Source organism: Hyperoodon ampullatus (assembly GCF_949752795.1).
Source record: "Hyperoodon ampullatus genome assembly, chromosome: 1".
In the NCBI taxonomy this organism is placed as follows: Eukaryota; Metazoa; Chordata; class Mammalia; order Artiodactyla; family Ziphiidae; genus Hyperoodon; species Hyperoodon ampullatus.
Genome location: NC_136914.1, coordinates 59,755,863 through 59,783,580, shown reverse-complemented (window position 1 = coordinate 59,783,580; position 27,718 = coordinate 59,755,863). Strand labels below are relative to the sequence as shown.

The following is a 27,718-nucleotide window of genomic DNA, read 5'->3' as shown; positions in this document are numbered from 1 at the left end:
TGGGTGTGGGCCTGGGCCTAGGCATCTGTTAACATCAATATCAGTCGTTCTAAAGTGCCGGCAGCCAAGATTGAGACCATAGTTCAGGGGTTATAAACACCAACGCTTAAGAGACTAGCATGTAGGTAATGAGTGACTCAGATTGGGCATGGGACAAGAGGGAGTGGTGGGGACTGTGGCCACCTGGTACATACCCTACTCAGCTTCTGCCAGACGTGCCACGGGATTGTTCTGATAGTTTTATTCAGTTGAAGCTGGAAAGGTGGATATTTATGTGAATTTTATCCATTTTTACTTAATCTTTATTTTAATCTGGAAGCCAGTAGAACACATTTTGCAAGCTAGACTTAGCCTGTGGGCCACCCGTTGGGAGAATCTCCCATAAAATATTAGAGCTGTCACTGCCATCTCACCTCACAGGTGGAGAAGGAAGGTCAGGGTGAGAAGGCACTCGTCCAGGCTGTCAGAGCCGTACACCCAGGTCACCTACCCTGCAGCCAGGGCTGCCTTTCCAGGCCACCTGCATGAGCTCAAGGGCTTGGAGAGGACTTGACATGGCAGTGCCTTGTGGGGTAAGCAAGTAGGCCGTCTCCAGGGACACAGCAGCCAGTGTGGAGAAACACACTTAGGGCCCCTGGATTCGTGATGCCTCATGATACCCTTCCATCAGAAGTCTGTTGAAGAATGCCGTTTGAACCCCCTCCTGTGCTCTGGTGGCTCCTGGCTCCCCCCACGCCACCTCCAATTACAAAGGCAAGGCTGCCATGTGCCCAGTAATTGGATTTCACAGAGGCAGCCATGGACGAGGGTTGGTGACCAGGCAGGGAGGGGCTGGAGCTGAGAGACCCACCTGGCTCTGGACCCCAGCCTTTGGTGTGGTTTCTCTTTCAAGTAAAAAAACCCTCTCCTTTGATGTGTGAAGAGGAGACTTGAATAGGCTGTGCTGGGCTCCGCACTGCCTGCTAGCGTCGTCTCCTGGATTCTTGACAGAGCGGGTGTGCTGCCTTGGTTCTGGGGAGAGAGACACCTGCTTGCTCCCTGCCTGCCAAGTTGTCTCCTGTGGGTACCCTGGGGACTTTCTGCTCCTGGGGTCACGGCCGCCTCAGAGTTGGGTGGTCTTTAAATGATTACGTCCCACTGATATCCTTCAACCGTCTTATGGCGGCAAAAATGGAATCTGTCCAAAGGGCACATCAGTTCTGCAGAGAGTGGATCCTGAGGTCTGGCTGTGGCTCCTCTGGCCCCTCTCCTCCTGTGTTCCCATCTCCCCACTTCCTCCAGATTCAAGTCATTCAGCCCTGCTTATTGAGTGTGTCCCGGGCCTGCCAGGCCAGAGGTGTGTAAGACACACCTGCAGAAATAGACAAAGACCATCCAAATGAGAACCAGCAGAGGCTGTTCATTCAGAGTTTGCTCTAGCCAGGGAGTCAGCCACTGTCACCTGCATTTGGCAGAGACTCAAAGGCAGGCAGAGGAATGGGAAAGCTTCGTAGTGGATGAAAGGGAGAAGGCTTCAGGTGGGCCTGATGGCAGGCTATTGGCCTGGGGAAGCTGGAGGTGGGCGGGCCAGCCAGCAGCAGGGCGTCCTATGGGATTGGTTAGGATGCACATCTGGCTGTCTCTGGTTGGTCCTGAGTGGGATGTTGGGACAAAAATTTAGGGAAACTGTCAGTTAGTAATCAAGTCCCAGCCATTTGGGGCCAACTGTTACAGGGGGTATTCTTTGGCTTCCTGGATTGTCGATGGAGATAGTAGTCTGACTTCCTACAAGCCTGACTTACAGAAGACTAGCTTCCTGGGCTGGCTGCTTTACTAATGGTTTGGTTTCTTGGGCAGGATGCTTCAGGTTATGAGTCCCAGTTCTATTTTTATACTTGGTCTGGCCATTGTCTTTGTGTATATTCAGTGTCTCACAGCCTGCCTTTAAACTCAATTCATTAGTTCCTCCTGAACATCTGTTTAGGGCCGGTGTGAGCACGAACAGGAAATAACATGAAAGCCCAAATTCGCTGGGCACTTAGCCCCCGCCAGCTCCACACTGAGGGTTTTACACATGTCATCTCGTCTAATCCTCATAGCACTGACGTTTGGGAAGGATAAGGAAACCAAGACCTAGACCTGGCCCTTGAGGATCCCGCAGTCTCTCAGGGAGGCAGGTGTAGGAGCAGACAACCGATTTATAATGTGAGGGCACATTTACTCAAAGTCTGGTGACTCTGTGAGGTCAGTCCTCTTATTATCTTTGTTTTACATGAGGAAACTGCGGCACAGAGAGCTTAAGTAACTTGCCTGAGGTCACACAGTGAGAGAGAATAGGGTCAGGACTGTGGGTCCAACTCCAGAGCTCCTTTATAAACTACTAATGGGAGTAAAGTGTATGCACAGTTTTGCAACGTGCCCCTTTTACTTAGCAATATATTTTAGGAACTGGTTCACGTTGGTAGAGTGAGAGCCACCTATCCTTTTCATGGGGGCAGAATGGCTAGCACTTAATTTTAGTCTGTCCCAGACTCCTCGGTTAGAAGAGTTTTCTCACCCCTTCCCTCTGTCCACCCAAGGAGTGGATGTGGCTTTCAGAAATGTCACTTCTTTCCCCTCTGTTCCCCGTGGGCAGCAACTGTCTCTGTGTGAAGAGTCTGCAGTGCTGAGTATGGGCCACTTGAAGGACAATTATTGTTCCACCTGATCCACTGACTCTGCCCTGCATGTGGGAAAGTAATTGCTCATTGATGCAGTGTCGTAGCCAAGGTGCTGATTGACACTCAGTGGGCAGGTATTTTTGGAGTTGGCACATTCCTTTACCACCAGGCTGCGTAATTACTGCAGGCCAGCCTCATCTGTCCCTTAATGTAATCAACTGGCCTTGTCTCTCCGCTGGGGTCAGTCTGAGGCCTCTGAGTCAGCCCTGACAATTGTCCAAGATAAGGATGATGAGGAAGTAATAAGGGGAACTTGGGGAAGGAGAGATCCATTTAGCAGACTCCAAAAACCACAGTTCAGAAGGGATAATAAGGGGATGTCATGCCTGGCTGCATTCAGGCTGGGGACAGTCTTGGGAGTGGGATGGGGTAGGGTCTTCTCCCAGAGACCCTGTCCATCCTGGGAGCCTAGGTTGTTTGACTCTGAACCTTGGTGTAAGAGAGCAGGAAGAAACATCTGGAGCTCCCCAAATATAGCCACACACACACCCCCTCCGCCCTGCGACAAGAGGGCAGTGAGACCCTGGGCATAATTGTGAAAGTCTGATTGACTTTCCTGCAAGCCACGTGTCCCAGCTGCATATACCTTCTCTTATTTTATCTTTTGATTCCTGCCTTTAATGATAGCTTTCAGGGTTTTTTTCCACAAAAAGCTCCATGATCCAGTAATTAAGTCTCATGGATCTTGTACCCCTCTAACAGAAACAGTGCTTTTACTTTTCAAAGATTATCCTTTTCATGTTCAAGCATAGGGCTGAGCATGTAGTAGGTGCTTAATAAATATCTGTATTGTGCAGCACGTCCTGCTTTTCACAACACTCTTAACTCATTCTCACAGCCCTGCTGTAAATGGGCAGGGAGGACCTTCTCATGGAGGCTGTCCAGGGAGAGGATGGGCCCAAGGACACATGATGAGTTAGATCGGAACCAGGTCCTCCTGGTTTTTCCCCCATCATTCATTCACCACTAAATAAGCAGGGATTTGCTGAGTATCTACTCTGAGGACAGGTGCTGCGGGGATTAGAGGTGCAAAACCGGAAAAAGCAGGTGGCCGGAATGGCCCACTTCTCTTGGGGAGGTTGGCTGGGGCTCACATCCTGGTTTGGGGGTTGAGAGAGGAAGGTCAGATTAACTGGGGGAGAGGTAGGGGTTTGTGTGACCTTAGGCAAGTTATTTCATCTCTCTGTAAATTGGAGGTAATGGGTTATAGTAAAATTAAATTGATGATTGCGTGTAAACTCCATAGAACAAGTACCTGGAGCATAGTGCTACTCATTAGATGTTAGCCATTATTATTCGTTTTTGGTCTAAGCCCCAGACCCAGTGTGGCTGGGTATCCGGCCCAAGAGCTCTTTCCTGGAAACCCTCCCCCACCCAATCCCAGCACTTCAATACTTTCTTAATGCAGCAGGAGCCTGACTACCTAGAGTGGGTTGACACCGCCTTTCCAGAGCAGATCTGGGCTCCCTTTGAAGCTCAGTAATGGAAAGCTCTCCCTTCCTTCCCAATTTCAACACAGCCCCTCTGATTACCCTAAAGCAGTCAAGGAGCTGAACACCAAGGATGCAAGCCCTGCCTGCCCAGCCATGACTCCCTCTGCGCCTTTTGCTTTTCAGAAGTGCTTCTGAGCCGGGGGAGAGTCCGCCTTTCAGGCAGATTCAGCTTCTCCTCCTTGCAGCTGAGCGTCTCCTTAGAGCCTGCTGCTGAAGAAGGGCTGGACTTCAGAGAGCAGCCTTCCCTGGGAAACGAGATGCTGGGCAGGGGCATGATTTTGTATCCACAAGTCTCAGTCTTGAGAGTAGTGATCTCCAGAGAAGGATACACAAAGCAATGACTTGGAAAGCTGCCTCAGCTTTACTGAGTAAAAAAAGCAGTTCTCAAAAGAGTATATAGTCTATGATTCCATTTGGTTTTGTTTGTTTGTTTGTTTGTTTTGTGGTACGCAGGCCTCTCACTGTTGTGGTCTCTCCCATTGCGGAGCACAGGCTCCGGATGCGCAGGCTCAGCGGCCATGGCTCACGGGCCCAGCCGCTCCACGGCATGTGGGATCTTCCCGGACCGGAGCACGAACCCGTGTCCCTTGCATCGGCAGGCGGACTCTCAACCACTGCGCCACCAGGGAAGCCCTCCATTTGTTTTTTAAAAACAATATCCATCCATTCATCCATCCATCCATCCATAAGCATGTACATAGAAAAATATAGAAGACTGAATACCAAACAACAATGGTTCTGGGTGGGGAACACACAGGATTTTCATTTTCCTTTGTTCCATATTTTTGTGATGTCTCTGTTTTTACAGTGAGCATACATTGCTTTTATAAGTAGAAAATGCATTTAAAGTGAAACAAACTGCATCAGTCAGGATAGACCAGTTTTACATTAGGAACAAATAATTTCAAATCTCAGTGGCTTCAAAAAACAAAATCTTGTATTTACAGTTGGGATAGCGGTGGGTTTCTGTTATGGTTATTGGCACTCTTCACGCGCCTGAGGGCTAGGCGACCTGCTGCCTTCAGTGGTGTTGGAGGACTGGACCTGAATTTTCTCAAGAAGATAACTCAGCACAAACAAGGCCCAGGAGGGCTATGCACAGAGTGGGGAAAATATTAAATCAGTGAAAACAAAAATCTCCCTCGGTGATAACAGATTTCAGCAAGAGCACCTAATTTTAAGCAGCGCATCTTTCTGAAGCTTCTCCAAGACAAACCAGCTGCAAACATTGTCCATGGTAGCTAGCTGAGCAGCCTTGTGTGTGTCAGGGTGTGGAGAATCAGTAAGTGGCGTGGATAAAATTACGGACCCGGGAGCCACACTGGCCTGAGTTCAGAAGCTGGCTCTGCCATTTCTAATGTCCTGATCTGTAAAACGGGATCCATTCTATGCAACTTCAGTGGGTCATCATAAGGATTAATTTGAGGTAAAACATGGTAAACACTGAAAAGAGGGTACTAGCGTGTGGTGAGTGCTCAAGACGGTTCGCTTTCTCTGTCATTCTGTAGCAGGTCCCCCGTGTAGTCGTGTCCAGACCCTGCCTGCTCCTCCCGAGAACACTGACCTGAGGAATCCAGACAGAGCTTGTCAGGAGGATCCATTATACTTTTGGGATGGACCACCTAGTGAGCAAATAGTCTGTAATTTGATAGGAGTGAAAGTTGCCCTTTTCCAGAATGGGGTCCAACCAGATGGAATCAAGCTGGAAAGTCATGAGGGGCAAAAGAGCTCCAGAAGAAGAGTCTGCTGTTCACAGTGGTTCTTGAGCAAATACTTCTGGAGGAGGAATGCCTTGTTTGGCTTGGACTTTTAATTAACCTCACTGGGCGAGGGAGCAGTCTTGGCTTTCTGACACCTGGGGTGTCAGAAGGTAGTGAGTTGACGCTGGTTTGTAAAGCTTGGAAGAGTAAGCCTCCCATGGGCCCATCAGGCTCTGAGCCTGGGCAGAAAGGGTCCCTGCCCTCCTGCTTCTCCCTCAGCCCTGAGAGGAGTGGATGTGATCATACAAAAGCCTCGGGATAATGTTCATTGTAGCCGCACACAAGGGCAGGAGATTTGCAGAGCCTTTGAGTCATGGATGCAGCAAGACAGAGACGTATAGGAAAGCTATTGAACAGCAGGGAAAGAGACCTGGGAGGCCACACTGAACTTTCATTAAAAGACAACCCTCAGAATGGGAGAAAATATTTGCAAATGAAGCAACTGACAAAGGATTAATCTCCAAAATTTACAAGCAGCTCATGCAGCTCAATAGCAAACAAACAAACAACCCAATCCAAAAATGGGCAGAAGACCTAAATAGACATTTCTCCAAAGAAGATATACAGATTGCCAACAAACACATGAAAGGATGCTCAACATCATTAATCATTAGAGAAATGCAAATCAAAACTACAATGAGATATCATCTCACACCGGTCAGAATGGCTATCATCAAAAAATCTAGAAACAATAAATGCTGGAGAGGGTGTGGAGAAAAGGGAGCCCTCTTGCACTGCTGGTGGGAATGTAAATTGATACAGCCACTATGGAGAACAGTATGGAGGTTCCTTAAAAAACTACAAATAGAACTACCATATGACCCAGCAATCCCACTACTGGGCATATACCCTGAGAAGACCATAATTCAAAAAGAGTCATGTACCATGGGAGGGAGGGAGATGCATGAGGGAAGGGATGTGGGAACGGATGTATATGTATGACTGATTCACTTTGTTATAAAGCAGAAACTAAAAAAAAAAAAAAAAAAAAAAAAGAGTCATGTACCAAAATGTTGATTGCAGCTCTATTTACAATAGCCAGGAGATGGAAGCAACCTAAGTGCCCATCATCGGATGAATGGATAAAGAAGATGTGGCACATATATACAATGGAATATTACTCATCCATAAAAAGGAATGAAATTGAGCTATTTGTAATGAGGTGGATGGACCTAGAGTCTGTCATACAGAGGGAAGTAAGTCAGAAAGAGAAAAACAAATACCGTATGCTAACACATATATGGAATCTAAGGGGAAAAAAAGGTCTTGAAGAACGTAGGGGTAAGACGGGAATAAAGACACAGACCTACTAGAGAATGGACTTGAGGATATGGGGAGGGGGAAGGGTAAGCTGTGACAAAGTGAGAGAGTGGCATGGACATATATACACTACCAAACGTAAAATAATAGCTAGTGGGGGGGGCTTCCCTGGTGGCGCAGTGGTTGAGAGTCCGCCTGCCGATGCAGGGGACACGGGTTCGTGCCCCGGTCTGGGAAGATCCCACATGCCGTGGAGCAGCTGGGCCCGTGAAACATGGCCGCTGAGCCTGTGCGTCCGGAGCCTGTGCTCCGCAACGGGAGAGGCCACAACAGTGAGAGGCCCACATACCGCAAAAAAAAAAAATAATAATAATAATAGCTAGTGGGAAGCAGCCGCATAGCACAGGGAGATCAGCTCGGAGCTTTGTGACCACCTAGAGGGGCGGGATAGGGAGGGTGGGAGGGAGGGAGACGCAAGAGGGAAGAGATATGGAAACATATGTATATGTATAACTGATTCACTTTGTTATAAAGCAGAAACTAACACACCATTGTAAAGCAATTATACTCCAACAAAGATGTTAAATTAAAAAAAAAATGATAGCAGTTAGATGAAAAGCTTTTCGGTTTCCCAACTGTGGAGATGCCCCCCGGCTGATTCCAGGCACATCTTCCCAGCAGGATGTGCAGACTGGGCTTCACATGGAAGTGTTTTCAGCCTCCCCCAGAGACTGCTTCCTGAAGGTTCCAGCCAGCCCTGGCCTGATGTTGGTGTCTGGATGGACCCCTCCCCAACCCCACTTTCCTGAGGAAATGGGACTGTCATTCCTTTCCCCACTTCCCTCCCTTATCTGTGAATCTCAGGGAACATGGGGAACTGCTAGGTGCGTGTGCCCTGGGGCAGGTTACTTGACCTCTGTGAGCCTCAGTGCTCTCATCCGTAAATTGGGAGAGAAATTTTTGGGGAGGATTATATGAGATTTCATGAATGACTAATACATTGCCTGGGACATTGCATCACTCGTTAAATATTCACACCTGCCTCTCCTGTTGCCTCTGTCACCATCCCCTTTGTCCCATGTTTTGTGACCAGCATTGAGTCATCCAGGTCATCCCAATCCTGGCTTCCCTGCCACCTGGTGGTGTGATCTTGGGCAAATTGCTTAACCTCTCTGAGCCACCATTTCTGGTTCTGTCAAATGGAGCAGAATAAGATAAATCTTGCAGAGCTGTTCTGAGGATCAGATGAGACACTTAGCATCAGCTCCTGGCAGTGTGTGGGACTCAGAGTAGGCCCCCCCGAAAAGAAAAAGAGAGCTATCGTTACTACTTCTTTATGGGATGCAGAACCATGCAGGAGTCCAGCAAGATGATGTTGTATGACTTCTCCTGTGAGGTGTCTCTTTGCTCGAGATCATCCCAGAGGACGTTCCAGGGCAGCCAGGGCATAGACCCAGGTGTGAGTCCTGGACCTGCAGGAGCAGAGAGCTGCAGGGGCCTGATCACAAAGGGCCTTGATTGCCTAGGGAGGAGGCCTTGGGGAGCCACTGAAGGTTTGTGAGCTCAGGGCTGCGCTCATGAGGTTAAAAAGGTCCCACTGTGCAGCGTTGATTGGAGAGGGACTGGAGGCAGGAAGCCAGGGAGGAGGCTGCCGGAGTGGTCCAGGTCAGAGGGACCGCTTCTGTCCTAGGATGCGTTTGCGGGGAACAAAATCGAGGGGCAAGCCTGATTGAGCTGCAGTAAGGAAAGCCTCTCTGGTCATTCTGGATGCCTCAGTTCAAAGATGTGATGGTCCCTAAACCAGCCTTAGGAATGACCCCAGATGTGCCACCCTGAGCAGGGGTGAGAGACCTCTGCTGGGCAGAGCCTTCCATTCCAAAGCCAACAGCTGGGAGCCCAGCTGGAATGATGGGTGGCAGTGGTAGGGGTTACCCCTCCTTTTGCATTAATATGGAGTTCGCCCCTTGGGGGGCTTCCTTCCTTGCCGCCTTCCTGGCCCAGGAGGCCAGCAGTCACTGTGGTCTCTGGGTTGCTCCCCTTCCCCCCCCTCCATACTCTTCCTCTCCACCTGGCAGAGCTCCACCTGGAAGGGAACTTCCTGCACGACCTCCCCAACGAGGTCAGCACCCTACAGCACCTCAAGGCCATCGACCTGTCCCGGAACCAGTTCCACGACTTCCCTGAGCAGCTCACCACCCTGCCTGCGCTGGAGACCATCAATCTGGAGGAGAACGAGATCGTGGGTGAGTGGACCCAGCCCACCAGGCCCCTCACCTCCCTCTGTGTGCAGAGCCTCCCCTGAGCTCCCTTTCCTGAGTGCGGTTCACAGGGCCTCACAGGGCACAAGGCATGGGCCTCTGGACTCAGAGTTTCATAGACAAGAGTGCAAGCTTGGGCTTTCTGGTCTGAGATTCCCGAGTACAGGGCACTGAGCCTAGGAAGGTAACCATTACGAGGCCCTGCCACCTGCCAGGGGCCAGGTCAGACACTTGCTTTCACCTGGCAGGCAGAAGGTCTTGGCTTTCCCCACAGCGAGCCCTGAACTGACTGGGCCACCTTGGGCCACAGGCGCTCCCTCTTGCATCTCCATCTGCCAGCCTCAGGTGCCTCTGCGACCCTCTATGCATTGACTCCTGGCAGAGTCCCCGGCTCTCCCTCGCTGGCGTCACAGTGAGCTCTTTGCCATTATTAAGCAGGAGCCACTAGGCAGAGGTGTTCAGAACAGTGTCTCTGTGCCTTCCAGTACAGATACGCTCCCCCCAGGGAACCAGAGGGTCTTCCCGTCTGGGCTGGAGATGTGCCTCCTGCAGACAGCAGATCCCAGCAAGCTGGGTTCCTCTGAGGTGGAGGAGGGGTCCCTCTCTTCCTTTTGTAGCAGTTACATACCTGCCGGTCTCATCAGGACCTGAGCACCTCCCCAGCTGCTGTCTAACCTCCCCCCGAGAGAGCCCGGCACTCACAGGGTCCTTTTGCGCTCCTCGGCCCCTCCTGCGGCTGCCTCGGTGGGCTCTGGAAGCCCAGCTCCAGCCCCATTTCGTCCTCTCTCACGTTGCCTCTAACGTTGATGGTTAATAATAACCCCCTTCAGTTATGCTTTTATTTGCGTAAGCACTTTCACAGCCATTATGCCGTTTGATTAAAAGGAAGAGGTCTCTGGTAGTTTGGAGCTGCTCGATGAAGAGCAGCCTACCTTGTGCGCCGGCGAGCGTCCCTTCTGTCAGGAATGCTGCCTGCAGGGCCCTGGCCCTGGCTGAGTGGGAGGTGGGACCAGCTAAGCTCTGAACTTCTGGGTTCATCCTTTTAGAGTTGAGTAAACTGAGGCTCAGAGAGGTTGTGAGAGAGCATCGGGTGACACAGTGAGACCACAGAAGTGCCAGGATAAGAATACATGATTCTAAAACTCAGCCCTGTGCCTGGAGTGGGGTTCCCTTGCCTGGCCTCTGGGAAGGCCCTGGGGGTGGGCTCTGGGTCAGTCTTGCCTCCCAAGACCAGGATCACTGAGTGGCTGGCCCGTGCATTATCCCCCCTGGTCCCTTGGGCCCTTGTTCTGTCTTTAAGCGGGGAGCATGCCCAGAAGTGCCTTTTCATTGCACAGTTCTTCCTCCTGTGCTGTCCTGACCACCCGGGGTCTCGCCCTGAGCTCTTCATTCTCAGCCAGGCTCTCCTTGCTGGGCCCTTCCTCCTCCGCCTCTTGTTCTTTGAGGCCATTCCTGATGCCTCCACCTCCTTCTCCTGCTTATCTAAATGGCGCAGTAACCAAGCAGGGGCTTCTTCAGACTGATACCAAGACCAGAGCTGGGTGGGTAGCTGCAGGCAGGCAGGTCAGGACAAGTATTGGCCATTGGCTTCCCCACTTCCTAACTGCAGCTTTGAAAGACTCACATCCCCTCTCTGAGCTTCAGCTCTTCTCAGCTTTCAAATGGAGTTTCTCCCCAACCCCCCACCCCGGAAGGTGGCTTCCCCGCGCCCCCAGCCGGAGAACTGGGTGAGTGGTCTATGCTGGCTGCAGTACAAGAAAAAGTGGGAAGTACAGGGTGGCACAGATCCCCTAATCTTTCCCCTCCCACAAGGCTGACGACATTCCTTAGCAGCAACAGCTCCCAGAGCAAAGATCGGCTGTTTTGACTTCCTCTTTTGTACACGTATCTCTAACTTTCTGCAGAGTGACAGTAATAACTCTACACATGGAAGCATCTTACAGCTTACCAAGAGTGCTCGTGTGCACACCCGAGGCAACAGGGTGATCATCCCATTTGATAGATGTAGAGACTGAGGCACTAAGACATTCCCCCAGCCTTCATGGTCAAGTGTCTGTTGCACACCTGGCCAGGTAAAAGAGACATCAGCCACTGGGCTGTGTGTCCCAGTCAGTTCAGCCTGTGACAGAGCCCCCTGCTGCCCAGCCTGGGCCAGGCCTGGGAAACATGGAGATGTCGGGGACTGCCCCTGCCTTCTAGTTTTCCCCAAGTGTCCAGCAGCTCCGCGAGGTGCTTGGCTGATCCCAGGGCCTGCTCCATTGCGGGATGCCTGGGTGTTCTCCCCCAACCAGGTGGAAAGAGGGGCACACGGCGGCAGCTATGGTTCCCTTGCAGGAGGGTCCTCAGTTTTATTTTCTACTTGTCTCCAATCCATCCTAGTTAACTACTTGGATGGCTTTCTAACTCCCAAACCAGTGGAAGGCCAGGCCACAGCCTTCGCAGCCCAGTTGGAGGGAAGAGAGCCGTAATCACAGTGAAGAAGGTGAGGGCTGAAAAGTCCTACGTTATGGAAATAGCTTTGCACCCTTCACCAGTTGTAGCCGATCTCCTGCAGGAGCTCATTGGGATAATTGTAGTTGGAGCTTAGGATGCCTTAAGAATGGCTTGTTTTTCCCGTTTAGAGCCCTCAGAGAGGATTGGAAAATTTTTTTAAAAATCGTTTTTAAAGAAATAAATTGCAGATGCATGAGTTGCCTTAAAGCTTTAGTTCAGTAAGTAGAGAACAAGCAGCTCTGAAGCAAGCCCCCAGGTGCATCCGAAAGAGCCTCTGAAGGGACCTCCTCAAAAGATGCCTCCAGCAAGGCCTCAGGAAGGCCTGGAAGTTGCTGAGGGCGGCAGCAGCATCTTGTTTCTGAGCAGTGCCGCTGCCCAGCCTTCCTCCACTCTCTGGACCACGATGCAGGGAGAGGAGAGAGGGCTCCAGTCCATGGATGGGAGAAGGCACAGGACCTCATCAGGGTATGCAGGCTGGGAGAGAGGCAGGGACACTGCCCTCTGTTTTCTGGTCCAACCGCCGGCGGGCAGGGCGGGGAGGGTGCCCGTCCTTGGTGCTCACCAGTAGCTGAATGCCCTCAGGTCGAGGATCTGGGTTAGCATGTGACGCCCTCGTTGCTGCCACCTTGTACGGACAGTCCTCCAGTCCACGTGTGTGATGTGGCCTCCCTGTGCTCTCATCTCTGGAGCCACCCTGCTCCCTATCCCCACCCAGCATGAGCGTGCTGTCTGCATACAGCGGCCGCGCAGTTGGTTGGGAGCACAGTACAGAGCAGGAATTCCAAAGGCTCCAAGGCCCTCCGAAATGACTGACACATAATAGGGCAGATTGTTTCGAGTTGCCAGTTATGACCCACTAATAAGTCGTGAAACCAGCATCACCTGTAGCATGGTGTACATACTGCTTTGTGACTTTTTATTTTAGTTTTGCTATGTACCCGCACAGATATAGGTACTGGGTCATGCTGTAAAATGTATTTTTTTTTCTTTTTTCTTTTGGCCTCACCACGCAGCTTGTGGGATCTTAGTTCCCTGATCAGGGATCAAACCCACACCCTCAGCAGTGAAAGCGCGGAGTCCTAACCACTGGACCGCCAGGGAATTCCTAAAATGAATTTCTTACAGTGAGTCATGATGAAAAAGTATTGAAAGCCGCTTCCATGAGTTGTCCCGCAGAGATCTGGGGTCTGTGCTCAGCCAGCCAGCTCCCTGTCCTTCAGCTCTCACCCCTCAACTATGCTACACTCTTCCCTCCTCTCATCTCCACCCGCGTCTCTGTCCATCGTGGTCGCCACCACTGCATCCTCAGGGTGACTGGATGGTGAGGGTGTCGTGAGGATGGGCAGTGATGCCTCGGCTAAGGGGATGAGCTCTCCTCTCACCCGAGTGTGGAGCCAGGTAGATGACAGGTTCAATGCCGTCTGACTCTTTATCTCCACCCCATCCCACCTCAGCCACCCTGCACGGCCAAGCTCTCAGTCCAGAAGTCCTGCCTCTTGTCTTACCATTTTCTCTGCCTTTGTCCTAACCCCCTGAGTCTGTAGGTCTGGGCCTGGTACAGATGAACAGGAAGTGGTGCAGGTCACAGGCCTCTCCTCCACCCCCCCAAGCTGGGCCCTGGCACACACACATAGCAAGTGCCCCCATCCAGATGGGAGGCTTCCTGGGTCCTTGGGGACAAGCCTGCCAGGCACTTCCGCAAGGGAGAAAAGGGTTTGTAGCTTAGAGTATTTATTCTGACAACAGTGACTTACAAGTTTCTGGGATATGGGATGGTCCTTATATTTTCCAAACCAGAAGGAGCCTCTGGTATATGGAAGCTTCTGAGTGTGTATAAACAAGACTGCATGGGGAGAGAGAGTCTCTGCAGAAATAGGGGCGACAGAGATGAATGAGATGCAGGTCCTAACCTTAAGCTGCTTACAGGCTGTAGGGAAAGTCTGAGTGGGAGCGGAGAGTAAACTACAAGATAAGACATGGTCAGAAGTGCTGAGGTGCCAGGGGGAGGCTCCCAGGCAGAGGGTGGCTGTCCACGTGTCCTTGTGAGGTGGAGTTCCCCAGAGAGCCCTGGAAAGGCTTTGGAGGATGTAGAAGCATTTAGTCTCTGAGCGGTGACGTGGGCAGAAGATGGGTCACCCATCCTGTTAAAACCAGGGAGTCAGATCTTCACCCCAGCAGCCATCACACAGGCCTTGAAGGTGGGTGTGGGAGCAGCGTTCACTCCTAAGAACTTATAATTACTCGATGCTGCAGAGCAATTCAACACGTTCCTGGAACATGTGGGGTGCAGGGGAGACCAAGTACTGATATTTCGGAGACTTCATTTTGCTTAAGCAGGAGACTATTTTGGTTAAGCTAGAATTTAACTTTCCGTCACCCTCGATTCGCTGGGTTTTTTACCCCATGCAACCATTGTTCCAGAAAGAGCGAGAGATCATAGGGAAACAAAAGCTTGTTAAGAATTTAACAAATAGAGCAATAGCACTTTTAAAAGGAAAAGTACAGATATCCCCTGCTTTTCGAAAGTTTGCTTTACACCACTTCACTTTTACGAAAGACCTGCACTGGTACCTGCTTTCGTTAATCAAGGAAATCAGAAGAGGATTTACACTTTTATGAAAAAATAGGAAAAGCGCAAATCGCATTCAGCGTTTATTTTGTAGCAAGTGTTAACAGAGGAAGTTTGTGCCCCGAGCAGAGAGAGTGGCCCTGCCAAGCTCCTTCCCCAGAACCACATCTCAGCATCAAGCCGCCATGTGCTTTATCTCACTTTGTTTTGTGTGTCCGTTAATAAGATGTGTCCTAAGGTAGTTGCTTCTTCACTTTATGCCATTTCTGCTTACGAAAGCTTTTCTAGGAATGCTCTACTTTCAGATAGCGGGGGACATCTGTACCTGTATCACGTAGGGATGCTTTGGGCTGCATTTATTTAATTCTGTGTTCACACAGTTTCACTTCTTACTGTCAAGGCCAATAGTTCTCAGAGTGGGGGGGTCCCAGGACGAGCAACATCATCTGAGAACTTGTTAGAAATACATATTCTTAGGCTCCTCCCCAGACCTCCTCAATCAGAAACTGGGGGAGTGGGGACAGACAGCAATTTGTGCATCTTTTTTTTTTTTTTTTTTTTTGGCCGTGCCACTTGGCTTATGGGATCTCAGTTCCAGACCAGGGAGGGACTGAACCCGGGCCACGGCAGTGAAAGCGCCGAGTCCTAACCACTGGGCCACCAGGGAATTCCCTAGCAATTTGTTTTAATAAGTTCCCCCTCAGGTGATGCGGATGCGTGCTGAAGTTTGAGAACCCCTGTCGAGGCTCTGGCTTCTCAAAGTGTCATCCACAGACCAGCAATAGTGTGGGCGTCACCTGGGAACCTATTAGAAATTCAGAACCTCAGGCTTCACCTCCAACCTCCTGAAAATCAGAATGTGTACCTGAGCAAGACCCCCAAGTGCTTTCTATGCATAGCAGGGCCTGAGAAGCGCAGGGCCTTTTCCTAAAGCACCAGGTGCCACCTCCGGGCAGCTGACTGTGCTAATGGCCGCACCGTCCTCCCAAGCACAACTGCTCCTTAAGCCTCACAAATTCCTCAGGGTACCCAAGGTTTCCACAAAGTACAGGACCCTTGTCCCCTGGGCTACAAGGATGATTTGGGGGCACTGTGGAGACTTAGATGGAGCATACCTGGCCCAAAGGGGCACCTGCACCCCTGCCACAGCCCAGTGTATCACTGGGAGCCCAGGCCCTGTATCACAGCAACTTTTTCCTTCTCTGAGCAGGCGGGGGAGGGGCAGATCCCTCCAGGGAGACGCAGCTTCACTCTGGTCTCCATCAACAGAAGAGATTCTCCAGGATATCCTCCCTTAGTGTGGGGCACAAATGCCCACTAGGACCTCAGGATCACCCTTTCCTGACATTGACATCACTGTTCCACCCTGTTTCACAGACTAAATTGATCAGCATCACAGGGGCAGAGATATGTGGCTTTATTTCACTTTGGGGCTCTACCAAGCGGCCCCTTAGTGAGAGGTTCTGCAGGCTCTCCTTGCTCTTGGAACTCTCCTGTGGCTGGGGGCATGAGCCACAAGCACTGAGTACCAAGTGCTGAGTGAGTGGTACACGAGGAAGCTGGGCTGGGGAGGGCTTCCCGGGGAGCGGGAGTGAGCGGGACCTGGTTCTATTGTTCCTCATCACACCCCCTCTGTGCCTCTGGGGGGACAGGAGGAGAGTTCTTTCACTGGAGCCCAGGAAATAGTTTTTAAACAGAGGAAACCCTAGAAAAGCAGAAGTGGAAATAATGCTCTATTTGATCTGAAAAGATAAAATCACACACACTTGAAAGCCTAACAGCTATGGCTGCTTGACACTGCTCCTCTGTAATGTCTCATTTAATCTGCTCAGGCCTCTCTTCTGGATAGGGGGCGTTACCTCCACTTGACGGCTAAGAGAGAGGCTCAGAGAGATTAAGCAGACTGCACAGGGGCCTGGTGGAGGCAGGATTTGAACCCAGGTCTTTGGCACACCTGGGCCCACGTGTCTTTGGTGTTCCGGAGCCTGCCAGGTCTTCATGTGATGGGAGAGGAGGGTGTGGATGGCACCTGGGGTAGCAGGTCAGGTGCCACACGTCTGGTAGCACCGGTAAGCTATTGGCCAGGTCACAAGGGCAGAGTTTTCTTATACTGGCCTCTCTCAGCCCTGGCAGGAGCCCTGCAGTTGCAGAGAAAGGAGCTCTCCCTGTGAGCGGCCTTTTAGCTGGTATTTACAAGGAGCTGATTAGCAAGCACACTTCCTGTAGCTCCCTGCCTGCCAGAGAAGGCTGTTAGCCCCTAAGACAGGTCAAAGCAGAGAAGGTCTGGGAAGACAATGTCAAACCCCTGACACATTCCTCCTGCCCCTGGATCTTGGGCTCCAAGCCCATCTGGGGGGAAATGGATGGATCCCTGGACATTGGGTTTGAATTACGCCCCCACCCTCCCACCCCCCGTCCCGAGCACAGCCAGCTGGCGACAGTCTGAGCCTTGCCCTGCCCTCCAAGTGCTGAGTGTCACAGTGCCCAGGGGAAGATGATTCACCCTTCAAGGTGGCAGCTGCCTGCTTGGCACAGTGGACTCATGCCATCTGCCCAGAATGCCCTCATCCAGCGCCAACAGAGTGCTGCCCTGTACCCATGGGCAGTGAGCAGTCAGTACAGGCATCGATCGTGAAGCCATCACTAGACACAGTGTAGGAGCGCTTGCTGGCTGTGGAGCCGCTTGAGGGAGAGGTTAGGGGTAAGCAAACAGTCTTCAACAGCAATTAATGCAAGTTAGACATGGTCCCCAGACACGGAGGGGAGGGAAGCTCCTGTTGCAGCTCCTGCCCACATGTGTCTGCCTGAAGGGAACTAGCAAGCCGGGTCTCTGGGCAGAAGACATTTCACACACTTGGTCTCTGTCCAAATGGCATTCTCCGTGCCAGCAACTGAGTGGTAAAACTTTGATTACCCACAGAACCTCCAGTTCTCCAGGGTGCTGATAGCACACAGGTGAACAGCAAGAAAAGTTCTTTGACATTTGCTTAAAACAAAGTACTTTCTTGCTCCCTTAGACAAGCCAGTCTAAGGGACTGTCTGTCTCTCTCTCTGTCCAGAGTGCTGGAGAGCAGCCCAGATGCTCTGACTCTCAAAGCTTAGCCTTGCAAGAGCCCTATTCAGGGAGTAAGAGGCTCGCAGGGTCACGAACACGGATTTAGGCATTTGGGAAATGTTCATTCGACAGTTGTCATTTTTGATTGAGCAGCTTGCTGTGCGCTAGGCTCTGTGCTGGAGATGGAGATGGACAAAGCCCGCTCCCTGTTCCCACGGGGCTCATGTCATGGTCAGTTACACTAGCTGATACTCAGTGGCCATTTATTTCATATCTGGATCTTCTCTAACCATTTTCAAGCGTGCTCTTACTTAACGCTCACGGCTGCCTTATGAGGCAGGCACTATTATTCTCCCCAGGTGAGGAAACTGAGGCTCAGGGAAGTTAAGTAACTTGGCCAAGGTCATGCTGCCTGCACAAAACCAGGGTTCCAACCCAGGCAGTCTTGCTCCAGAACCCCAGCTATTGAGGGCAGTGCTTTGCATAAGGAGAGATTTTTTTTTTTTTTTTTTTTTTTTTTTTTTGCGGTACGCGGGCCTCTCACTGTTGTGGCCTCTCCCGTTGCGGAGCACAGGCTCCGGATGCGCAGGCTCTGTGGCCGTGGCTCATGGGCCCAGCCGCTCTGCGGCATGTAGGATCCTCCCAGACTGGGGCACGAACCCGTGTCCCCTGCATCGGCAGGCGGACTCCCAACCAATGCGCCACCAGGGAAGCCCCTCACCTGGGTTTTTCAGAAGGAACTTTATCAATGAGCCAGAGGCAACTGAGAACATGCAGACAGCAAAACAGCGGGCCAGTTCCCAAAGTTCAAGTTTATTCCAAAGAATCCTAGTGTAGGTGGACAGGAGTTGGCCTGAGCTCTGACACCTTGTGCTCAGGAGCCTGTGGTCCTGCCTGGGCGGGCTACTGACTTGGCTCACCATTACTGGAGGTGCTTGCTCAAGTTCAGTGACCTCACCTTGGTAGCTTGAAATTGGCCATGGGAGGAATGTTTACACCACGAAAAATCGGCAAATGCCACACATCAGGGATGTTTCCCTCCAGGAAGTGGATTGTTAAACATTAGCCAGCACACCACTTCCTTGCTGGTGTCCTGGCCACTCCACCCACTTCCCCTCCACCTCCACCTTCCACTCATTTTGTTTCTCAGAAGCTGGTTTCCCTGGTGAGGCCCTACCTAATTCACTCCCGTCTGGTGCTTATCTTAGGAGCTTTTCTTCTTATTTTTCCAATCATAACGGAGGTCTTATTTCTCTGACAGTGATCTTGAGCCTGAGTGGAAAGAGTTGTAAAGTTGGTGGCAGCGACCTTAGGTTCCAAGCACGGAGAAGATTTACAAAGGAGCTATTCACATGTCCACCCCCCCCCCAGGAGAAGAGCCTGTACGGGAGGCGATTACTTTTCCATCCCACGCGTCCTTCACCCCTCACTTCCAGACTCTTGTTGTACACACAGCAGATATGGCTGCTCTAGTCTTCCGTGTGAGTGTTATAGACACACATACCTCCAGCTGTGAGGGAGGGATCGGCAGACACTTAATGGGAGGCCATGGCAAAACTGCCATTCTTTCCTGAGCCCCTCCCGGGGTATCTAACTGAAGCAGCTGGAGAAGCAGAGCAGAGGGGTGGGGGGACTTCAGGGGGAGGGGCGGTGGGCACAGGGGAGCAAAATGGGAAATCTGACGGGGAAGGCAAATGCCGGGCTTGGGCCAGGCAGTCCGAGTTACTTGGCTGTCTCCAGAGCAGCCAGTAAGGGGACTGTGTTCTGACCCGGCTTTGACTGCACGTAGATCCGGGCGGGGCAGTGTGCAGGAGGGGGCGGTGGTGGCAGGTGGCCGCACTGGGAGCCCGTGGGCCCACCTTGCTGGCCAGTCTGAGGTGCAGAGGAGGAGGAAATCATAGTGGGGGCTTTTCTCCCCCTTTGTTTTTCTTTCCCCACAGCCTGCACTTAAGGTTCATTAACGTATTCCCTAAAACACTCTGTGCTCCCCATCCTCTTGCCGGTTGCCCGCCACACTCTCTACACCTCCTTGGGGAGCGCCACATGGTCCCTTCTGCCAGCCCCTGTGGCCCCATGAGGCCGAGGGCCGTTTAAAGATGGGAGGTTGAGGTTCAGAGAGGTTAGGGGCCTGCCTGAGGTTGCACGACTCCAAATGGCAGATCCGAGGTCAGGGCCTGGGTCTCTGCCCCATCCACTCCCCCAGCTGGCCTCTCTTTCACCAGAGGACTTACAACTCCCCAAGCCAAGCAGACTTCCTTGAGGGACTCAGCCTGCAGGACTGTCAAGGGCATGCAGTGTTCTCTGTGCCTCCTGAGCGCAAGGGCTGCTGCTGCTTTCTTCCTGTACACATCCCCCCCGACAACCAGGGCTCGGGCCAGGGCTCTGTGCAGTGGGGGAGCTCGATCACTCCCCTCCCCGGGCTTCTGAAGGGACAGACCCAGCCGTAAGTGTGGCCCGGGAGCCTCCTTGTTACAGGCACAATTCTCTGTCCCTCCAGGTTACCATAGTTTGCCTGCTTGTGTCTTGTGGCATTTCGAGTGGGGCGTGAAGCTCAGCTCAGCTCAGCTCAGCATCCTTGATCTTTGTTGTTGAGGCACCAGGCACCAAAAGCTGTGTCAAGGCTGATGTCAGGCCAGCCTGAATTCTCGAGCACGAATGTGCCCACAGCCCCCTGGGGAGGCTAAGGCAGCCTCCCATGTGCTGCCCACAGGCCTGAGGCACTAGGGCTGGGGCGCTGCCTCTGCATCTTTACCCAGCGCCCCAGGTCCCATTGTAAGGAGGCCTCAGGCTCCACGCTCACTGGTTGGGATCCTTTGGGGATTGGAGGCAGAGAAGCCGAAAAATCCTGAAAAATCAGGCATTCTGGCTGGAAGGAGATTACCTGTATCAGAAGTGAGACAGCCAGCCATGTGTAAACTGTTCAGTGTTGCTCCAGCCTGAGCAGCCAACTGGGCGCCATGATTTGTTTCTAAGCTGCCAAGGAAGCCGGGGAACTGGGGCCCTAGGCCACCAGGTTGGGGAGCCTCTCATCCCAATTCCAGATGGGACCTTAGATGTAGTGGGACTCAGCTCCACCCAAAGCGGGAATCAGAAGTCACTGGTCTCTGCTGGGTTACCTCTGTGCTGGGAAGCTCACTCAGTACCCCTTACCACTTCCCTGGGCCCAGACCCCTCCTCCTCTCAGCCTCCTTTCAGACCATGGGCACCACGCATATGACGAATCGTGCTGTGAAGCGATCATTTTTATCATCTTGCCTCTAGCTGGTCCCAGTGGCATGAAACAAGTTTGCCAGTCAGTAGTGCCAATGATTAGTGAAGGGAGGTCAAGCTGACCTTGGAGAAGTAATTTTCTCTAAATACTGCCCACTCTGATTCGGCTTTTATTGATTATTTTAAGCTTCCACAGACATAGGCAGGAGCCTGGGAGGGCTGTCTGTGGTGGGAAGAGGGTTGGATCCATCTCTCATTGTCTGTAATAGTGAAAGCTGGAAACAAACTGAATGTCTAACAGTAGAAACATGAGCCAAAGTGTGATCCCTCCATTCCATGGGCACCACGTGGCCATAATAATGTCACAGACTTGTAACCTGAAAAGATGTTCACAATGTGTCATCAAGAAAAGCACGTTATGGCATAGTATCTAGGAGGCCTTTTTTTTTTTTTTTTTTGCGGTACACGGGCCTCTCACCGCTGTGGCCTCTCCCGTTGCGGAACACAGGCTCCGGACGCGCAGGCTCAGCAGCCATGGCTCACGGGCCCAGCCGCTCCGCGGCATGTGGGATCTTCCCGGACCGGGGCACGAACCCGTGTCCCCTGCATCGGCAGGCAGACTCTCAACCACTGCGCCACCAGGGAAGCCCTAGGAGGCCATTTTTGAAACATAGTTGTGTATGCACACACACACACACACACGCACGCATGTTTAAAAGTTGGTAAGGCCATGTACCTCACATTAACAGTGATTGGTTCTGCGTGGTGAGACATGGGTGATTTTATTTCTGCTCATCAATATTTTCTCATTTTCTAAATTGGATGATTGCACTAAAGGGCCAGTAACCGATCACAGCCTTGGCCCACAGAGGCCTGGCCCTGACTGGCCAAAGTGCCCAGAATGGGTCAGGTCAAGGGAAGGGCCCCAACTCTTGAATGTACTGAGGTCAGAGTTGCTTAATCAAGTGGTGTTGGTGGTGGGTCCACTGTGCGCCCAGCCCAGGGCGGTCCTGAGCCTGAAGGAACTTACGATCTAGTTCAGGAGGTAAAATATTCATTCATTTGTTCGTTCACTCATTCATCCAACAAATAGCTATTGAGCACCTGTGAGCACTGTGCCAGGTACTGCACTTATAGGGTGAACATAGTCCCAGAGTGTGATGCGTGATATGAGCCTTGTATAAAGGGTTATGGGACTTTGGATGCAGACCAGAGGGAGTGACAGAGGAGGGGGCCTCTGAGCTGGAATATGAGGATCCAGAGGACATGGGCGAATGGGGATGAAGGCATGGCCCAGGGGAGAGGGCAGAGCTGGGCTCCTCTTCCTCTCCAGGTGTGCCAAAGTCCAGGGACCTGGCTTCCATTACCACCATGAGGCCAATGTGTCTTGTAGCCCTAGGAAACTTATGTAACCTCTTCAAGCTTCAGTTTCCCCACCCACAAAACGCAGATCATTTCATATCTTCCTCTCTACCCTCCAGCCATCTCCCGCTCTTGTCAGGATGTTCTGAGCATAAATGTTCTTTTAAGCTTTATTCAGAAACTCCCGATTGGGCTCTTGGGCTTGTTGCTTGCTAGCTTGGCTGCTCCAGTTTGTTGATTCTGCCAGCTTTGACACAGTCTGGTGGCCCCATTGCTCCTTCCTCTAAGCTGCTCAATCACCTTTAGCATTTAAATCAGGGGAAAGAGATATACTTAATCCCCACCATCACTGTCCTTGGGCAGAGTGGTTTGGGGAACGCTGCAGACCCTGAAGAGGCCAGCTCAGTGAGTGGTACTTGGAAAAGACAGGCTGAGAACTCAGGCAGTGCTGCTGTCTCTAGGCCTGGAGTCACGGGGATTTGCTCCAAGCCTGGGCTGCAGCTGGTCTTCGTGCCACACCCAGCAAACCTCGGCTGGGGCATCACAGGGAGACCCTCCTCCCCTTCTCAGGAGCACCGGCCACTCTGCAGCCTGCAGGCCTCCCTGGCTGAGGGGTGGAGGAGTCACGGAGTCCAGAGAGAGAAAGTCCTTAGCAACCCCTAGTTCTTGCTTGAAGGCAGGCAAGGGTGATCTGACGTCACCTAGGGGATAGTGGACGGTGAGGAACCTGTAGGTATCGAGGGTGGAGGATTCTGGCTAAACCAGCTTAGCAGAATTCTTGCTAAAATTGGACAATGAGAGATGAACACTGAAGCACAAAAGTCAGGCCTAGTTGAAAAATCCAGGGGAGCTGGAGCAGAGTTAGAGGATCATTGTCAGCATGGAGAATCTGAGGCCCAGTTTCCTTATCTGCCAAATGAATGGGTCATTATGAAGAACCACCTAGCACAGGGCCTCAAATATCAGTTCCTAGAAGCAGCCTCCTTTCTTGGGCCCTTTTTTTTTTTTAATTGGCTGTGCCCCGCGGATGTGGGATCTTAGTTCCCCGACCAGGGATGGAACCTGCGTCCCCTGCATCGGAAGTGTGGAGTCTTAACCACTGGACTGCCAGGGAAGTCCCTTGGGCCCATTTTAACAAGGTGTTAACCTCCCTGGGCTTTGATTTCCTCCTGTGCTACATGGGGGTATAATACCCTGTGAAATGACCTGACTTCTTAAGAGCCCAAGGCAAGAGGATTTTCTTATCTGGGCGATCAGGGGCAGAGGAGATGGTGTGTCTGTCCTGCCTGCCCAGCTGCTGGCTGTGCTGTTGGCCATTACAAAGCTAATGTGCTAATGTGGAGAAGGGGAAGCTTCCAAGTCATTAGCCCTTTTCTTCCCAGCCATTAACTGATAGGGAAATTGGGGGCCCACTTTCCATGAATAAAGACAAGAAATGCCACAGGCAACCCCTTCCTTCAGCCCCCGCTCCAGCAGCCGCCCCACCCAGTAAGAGGCATAGAGGAGCAGGCTGCTGGCAGCTGTGTAATGTGACTTAGCATGTGGATGAGCTCGAGAGGAAGCAGAAGGTGAGCAGGAACTGAGAGCAGTTGATCTTGCTTTTCCTCCCCTCCCAGGAGTAGCATCTGGTCATAACCTTGCATTCTAGAAATGCCTTATCTCTGCTTCTTTCCCTACCTGAGCCTCCACGTTTGCCTTGGGCTCTGGGTCCCTCCCCATTGCCTCCTTCACGCCTCCTGTCCTCTCATCCATCATGCAGGTTCCTGCCTGTCCAACAAGAGCCCCACTCACCGCACTATAGCCACACTCGCTTGGGACCCGGCTCCCGACCACGACCCACCCTAGTAACTCCCTGCCGGCTGCCCAGAACATGTTTTTGTGCCCACCATGTCTATGTGCCAGGTATAGTGTTTGGCCCTGGGGATTCAAGGACAAAGAAAGACTCTGCTCTCAGGAGGTTAAGAGTTGCCCCTGCCTCCAGCACTGGACCCTTGGTCTAACGAACAGAGCCAGCCCCCAGGGAGCTCAGAGCCACTCACCCCAAGGTGCTAAGGGAGGGCAAACTCCCGTGATCTGTGATCAGTGATCTTTGATGTTACTGTTGCAAAAGGACTGTGACTTGCTGAAGGCTCACATGATGGTGAACATTTTTTTAGCAATAAAGTATTTTAAAATTAAGGCATGTACATTGTTTTTTTAAACGTGATGCTATTGCATACTTAATAGACGACACTGTAGGGTAACATAACTTTTACATGCATTGGGAAACCAAAAAAAATTCATGTGACTCGCTTTGTTGTGATATTCACTTTATTGCTGTGGTCTGGAACCAAACCCACAATATCTCCGAGGAATCACTGCACAGATATTCTCTCATTCATCCTTAAACAACCCTGTGAGGTATATACTATTATTACCCTGATATGAAGTTTATTTTATTATTTTTTTAATTGAAGGATAGTTGATTTACAATATTGTGTTAGCTGTAGGTATATAGCAAAGTGATTCAGCTATACATATATATATTTTTCAGATTCTTTGCCATGTAGGTTATTACATTCTTTCCCATATAGGTTGAATATAGTTCCCTGTGCTTTACAGTAAATCCTTGTTATCTATTTTATATATAGTGGTGTGTATCTGTTAATCCCATACTCCTAATTTGTCCCTCCCCGACCCCACCTTTCCCCTTTGGTAACCATGAGTTTGTTTTCTATGTCTGTGAGCCTGTTTCTGTTTTGTAAATAAGTTCATTTGTGTCATATTTTAGATTCCACTTAGAATTGATATCATATGGTATTTGTCTTTCTCTGTCTGACTTCACTCAGTATGATAATCTCTAGGTCCATCCATGTTGCTGCAAATGGCATTATTTCATTCTTTTTTATGGCTGAGTAATATTCCATTGTATATATGTACCACATCTTCTTTATCCATTCATCTGGTGACGGACACTTAGGTTGCTTCCATGTCTTGGCTATTGTAAATAGTGCTGCTATGAACATTATGGTGCATGTATCTTTTCAAATTAGAGTTTTCGTCTTTTCCAGATATATGATATGAAGTTTAATAATTTGCTTTAGGTACACAGTTGTTATGTGGCTGACCTGGGACTTGAACCAGAGACTGAGTGATCCTAAAGATTAGGTGTGAGGAACCGTAAATGTTTTCAAGTATTAGTATAGCTGCTGCCTTGTTCTGGTCCTTTTTTTTTTTTTTAATTGAAACAAAACTAACCATTTAAAAGTGTACAATTCAGTGGCATTTAGTGCATTCACAATGTTCTGCACCTGTCAACTCTAGTTTCAAAATACGTTCATCACCCCAAAGGAGACCCTGCACCCATTAAGCAGTCACTCTCCAATCCCCTCACCCCAGCCTCTGGCAGCCACTAATCTACTTCCTGTCCCTATGGCTTTGCGTATTCTGGACACCTCATATGAATAGAATCATATACTCTGTGACCTTTTGTGTCTGACTTCTTTCATTCAGCATAACGTTTTCCAGGTTCATCTATGTTGTAGCATGTGTCAGGCTGACTAATATCCCATTGTTTGGCTATATCACTTTTTGTTTATCCATTTGTTGGTGGACATGGGCTATTGTGAATAGTGCTGCTGTAAACACGTGTGCACGTATTTGAATACCTGTTTGCAGTTCTGCGAGATCCACTCAAGAGTGGCATGGCTGGGATAAGTGGTAATCTGTGTTTAACTTTTTTTTTTTTTTTTTGGCTGCGTTGGGTCGTCCTTGCTGCGCGCGGGCTTTCTCTAGTTGCGGTGAGCGGGGGCTACTCTTCTTTGCAGTGCGCGGGCTTCTCTTTGTGGTGGCTTCTCTTGTTGCGCAGCACAGTAACTATTTTTTAGGATGCTTTTCTGCATGTGGTTGTAGTGCCCTGGTGGGCCCCAATGGCCCCTCACACAGGGCCGGGTGCTGGGCACTGAGCCCATGTGTATCAGGTGATGCATCCTCCTTCTTCTCTGCCCGCTTGGCTCCAGCCCCCTAATCTGTCCCTCTCTCCCTGACAGACGTGCCCGTGGAGAAGCTGGCCGCCATGCCCGCCTTGCGCAGCATCAACCTGCGCTTCAACCCGCTGAATGCCGAGGTGCGCGTCATCGCCCCGCCGCTCATCAAGTTCGACATGCTCATGTCTCCGGAGGACGCGCGGGCCTCCCCACCCTAGGCCTCCCTCCTCATGCCCGCCCAGCAAGGGACAGAGGCCACCTGGCCTGGCGCCCTGAGGGGAGGGAGTCTCACGAGCCCATGGGAGGCCAAGTTTGGGGGGCTGGGGGCGGGCGGGCTGAACAGCGTGTGGCGGGAGGGGTGTGGCAGTCCAGGATAGATAGCATAGAGCAGTAGTGGGCCCTGGAATGCCCGGAGGGAGGAGGCGAGGACGGGGCTGGAGCCCAGACTCTGGGCACTCACAGCTTCTGTGTAAACCTGGGCAGATCCTCTGAGCCTTACAATTTGAGGAAAGGGACAATGGCAGGGGCTTTTGCCTCCTTTGGGCTCCCTAAAGTCTTTTGGGGGAACACATGCCTCCAAGTTACCTTCAAATCATTGGTACCTTCTGGGCCCACGGATGAGCATCGCTGAGCATTTTCCAGGCCCTTGTGGGTTCGAGGCCTTGTTTCTAGTGCTGAAAGCCAGTGGCTGCCCTAAAAGGGACAGAAGACGATCTCCACCTATTTATTGATTCCTGAGAACCGATCAGGATGAGGCCTTCCACAGTGCCCCATCCTCAGCCCTGTGGGTCCCTGGATTGGCAGGAACCTGAACCAGGAGTCATGGGAAAGCTGTGGAGACAGTGTGGCCCGACACTGTAGCAGGGTTGAGAACGTTTGTATAGGAGCCCAAGACCGGCAAGTGGAGAGCAAATCAAGTAGGCTCTGTCCTTCCTCATGACTAAGAAATCGGTGGGGTGGGAAGTCAGGAGTGCCCCATCCCTCCCCTGGGCGTGAGCGGGGGTGCCTGGCATCAGCCCTTCTGCTGCAGGAGAGGTGGCCCAGAGAGAAGCAAAGCCATTTGCACCTGTGCCACCCTCAACAGTCTCCCTCTGGCAGGAGTCTGGCTGCCTTGTCACTGGTCCACACGGGGCAGAAGGCACAATGGACCATTAGATTCGTGACCAGCCAGCTCCCAGGCCACCACCCAGAGCCCTGATGACCTAGTCATCTCCAGGCCCTCAACCTGGAGTCTAGGGTGTGGCCAGGTAATTGCGTGACCAACCATCTCTGTTTGCCCGGGACTGAGGGGTTTCCTGGGACGTGGGACTTTCAGTGCTAACACTGGGATGACACCCGGCAAACGGGGGCAACCGGTCCCTCGACCAGGAGAGAGCCTGGGGCTCTTGCTTCCTGACAACACCTGTGGTTTGGAGAACCTCTGACCCCTTGATCCCCAGGTATCTACCTCCCACCTTCTCATCGGTGGAGCAAGCAGACTCAGAGCCCACCTTGCCTGGTCTGTGGGAGACACATGAGGCCCCAGGACTCAGAGCAAGCCAGGCTACCCGGATCCTACTTTTGTGGACCAGGGGCCAGTCTTCCACTCCCAAGG

At 51.5% G+C, this 27,718-nt stretch overlaps 1 protein-coding gene across 3 annotated transcripts in view; it reads left to right on the top strand.

The window, feature by feature from the left end:
- Nucleotides 1-26,342, top strand: part of LRRC20 (leucine rich repeat containing 20) — a gene marked incomplete at both ends in the record, with an annotated part of 57,629 nt that extends 31,287 nt beyond the window's left edge. For 2 of the 3 annotated variants that reach the window (XM_079722610.1, XM_079722611.1), the window contains 2 exons: nucleotides 9,288-9,455; nucleotides 26,188-26,342. In XM_079722610.1, the coding sequence (XP_079578736.1) occupies nucleotides 9,288-9,455; nucleotides 26,188-26,342 (323 nt within the window). The remainder of the gene's footprint in view (nucleotides 1-9,287; nucleotides 9,456-26,187) is intronic. The other variant, XM_079722612.1, reaches the window with a different exon arrangement.
- Between the last annotated feature and the right edge of the window lie 1,376 nt (nucleotides 26,343-27,718).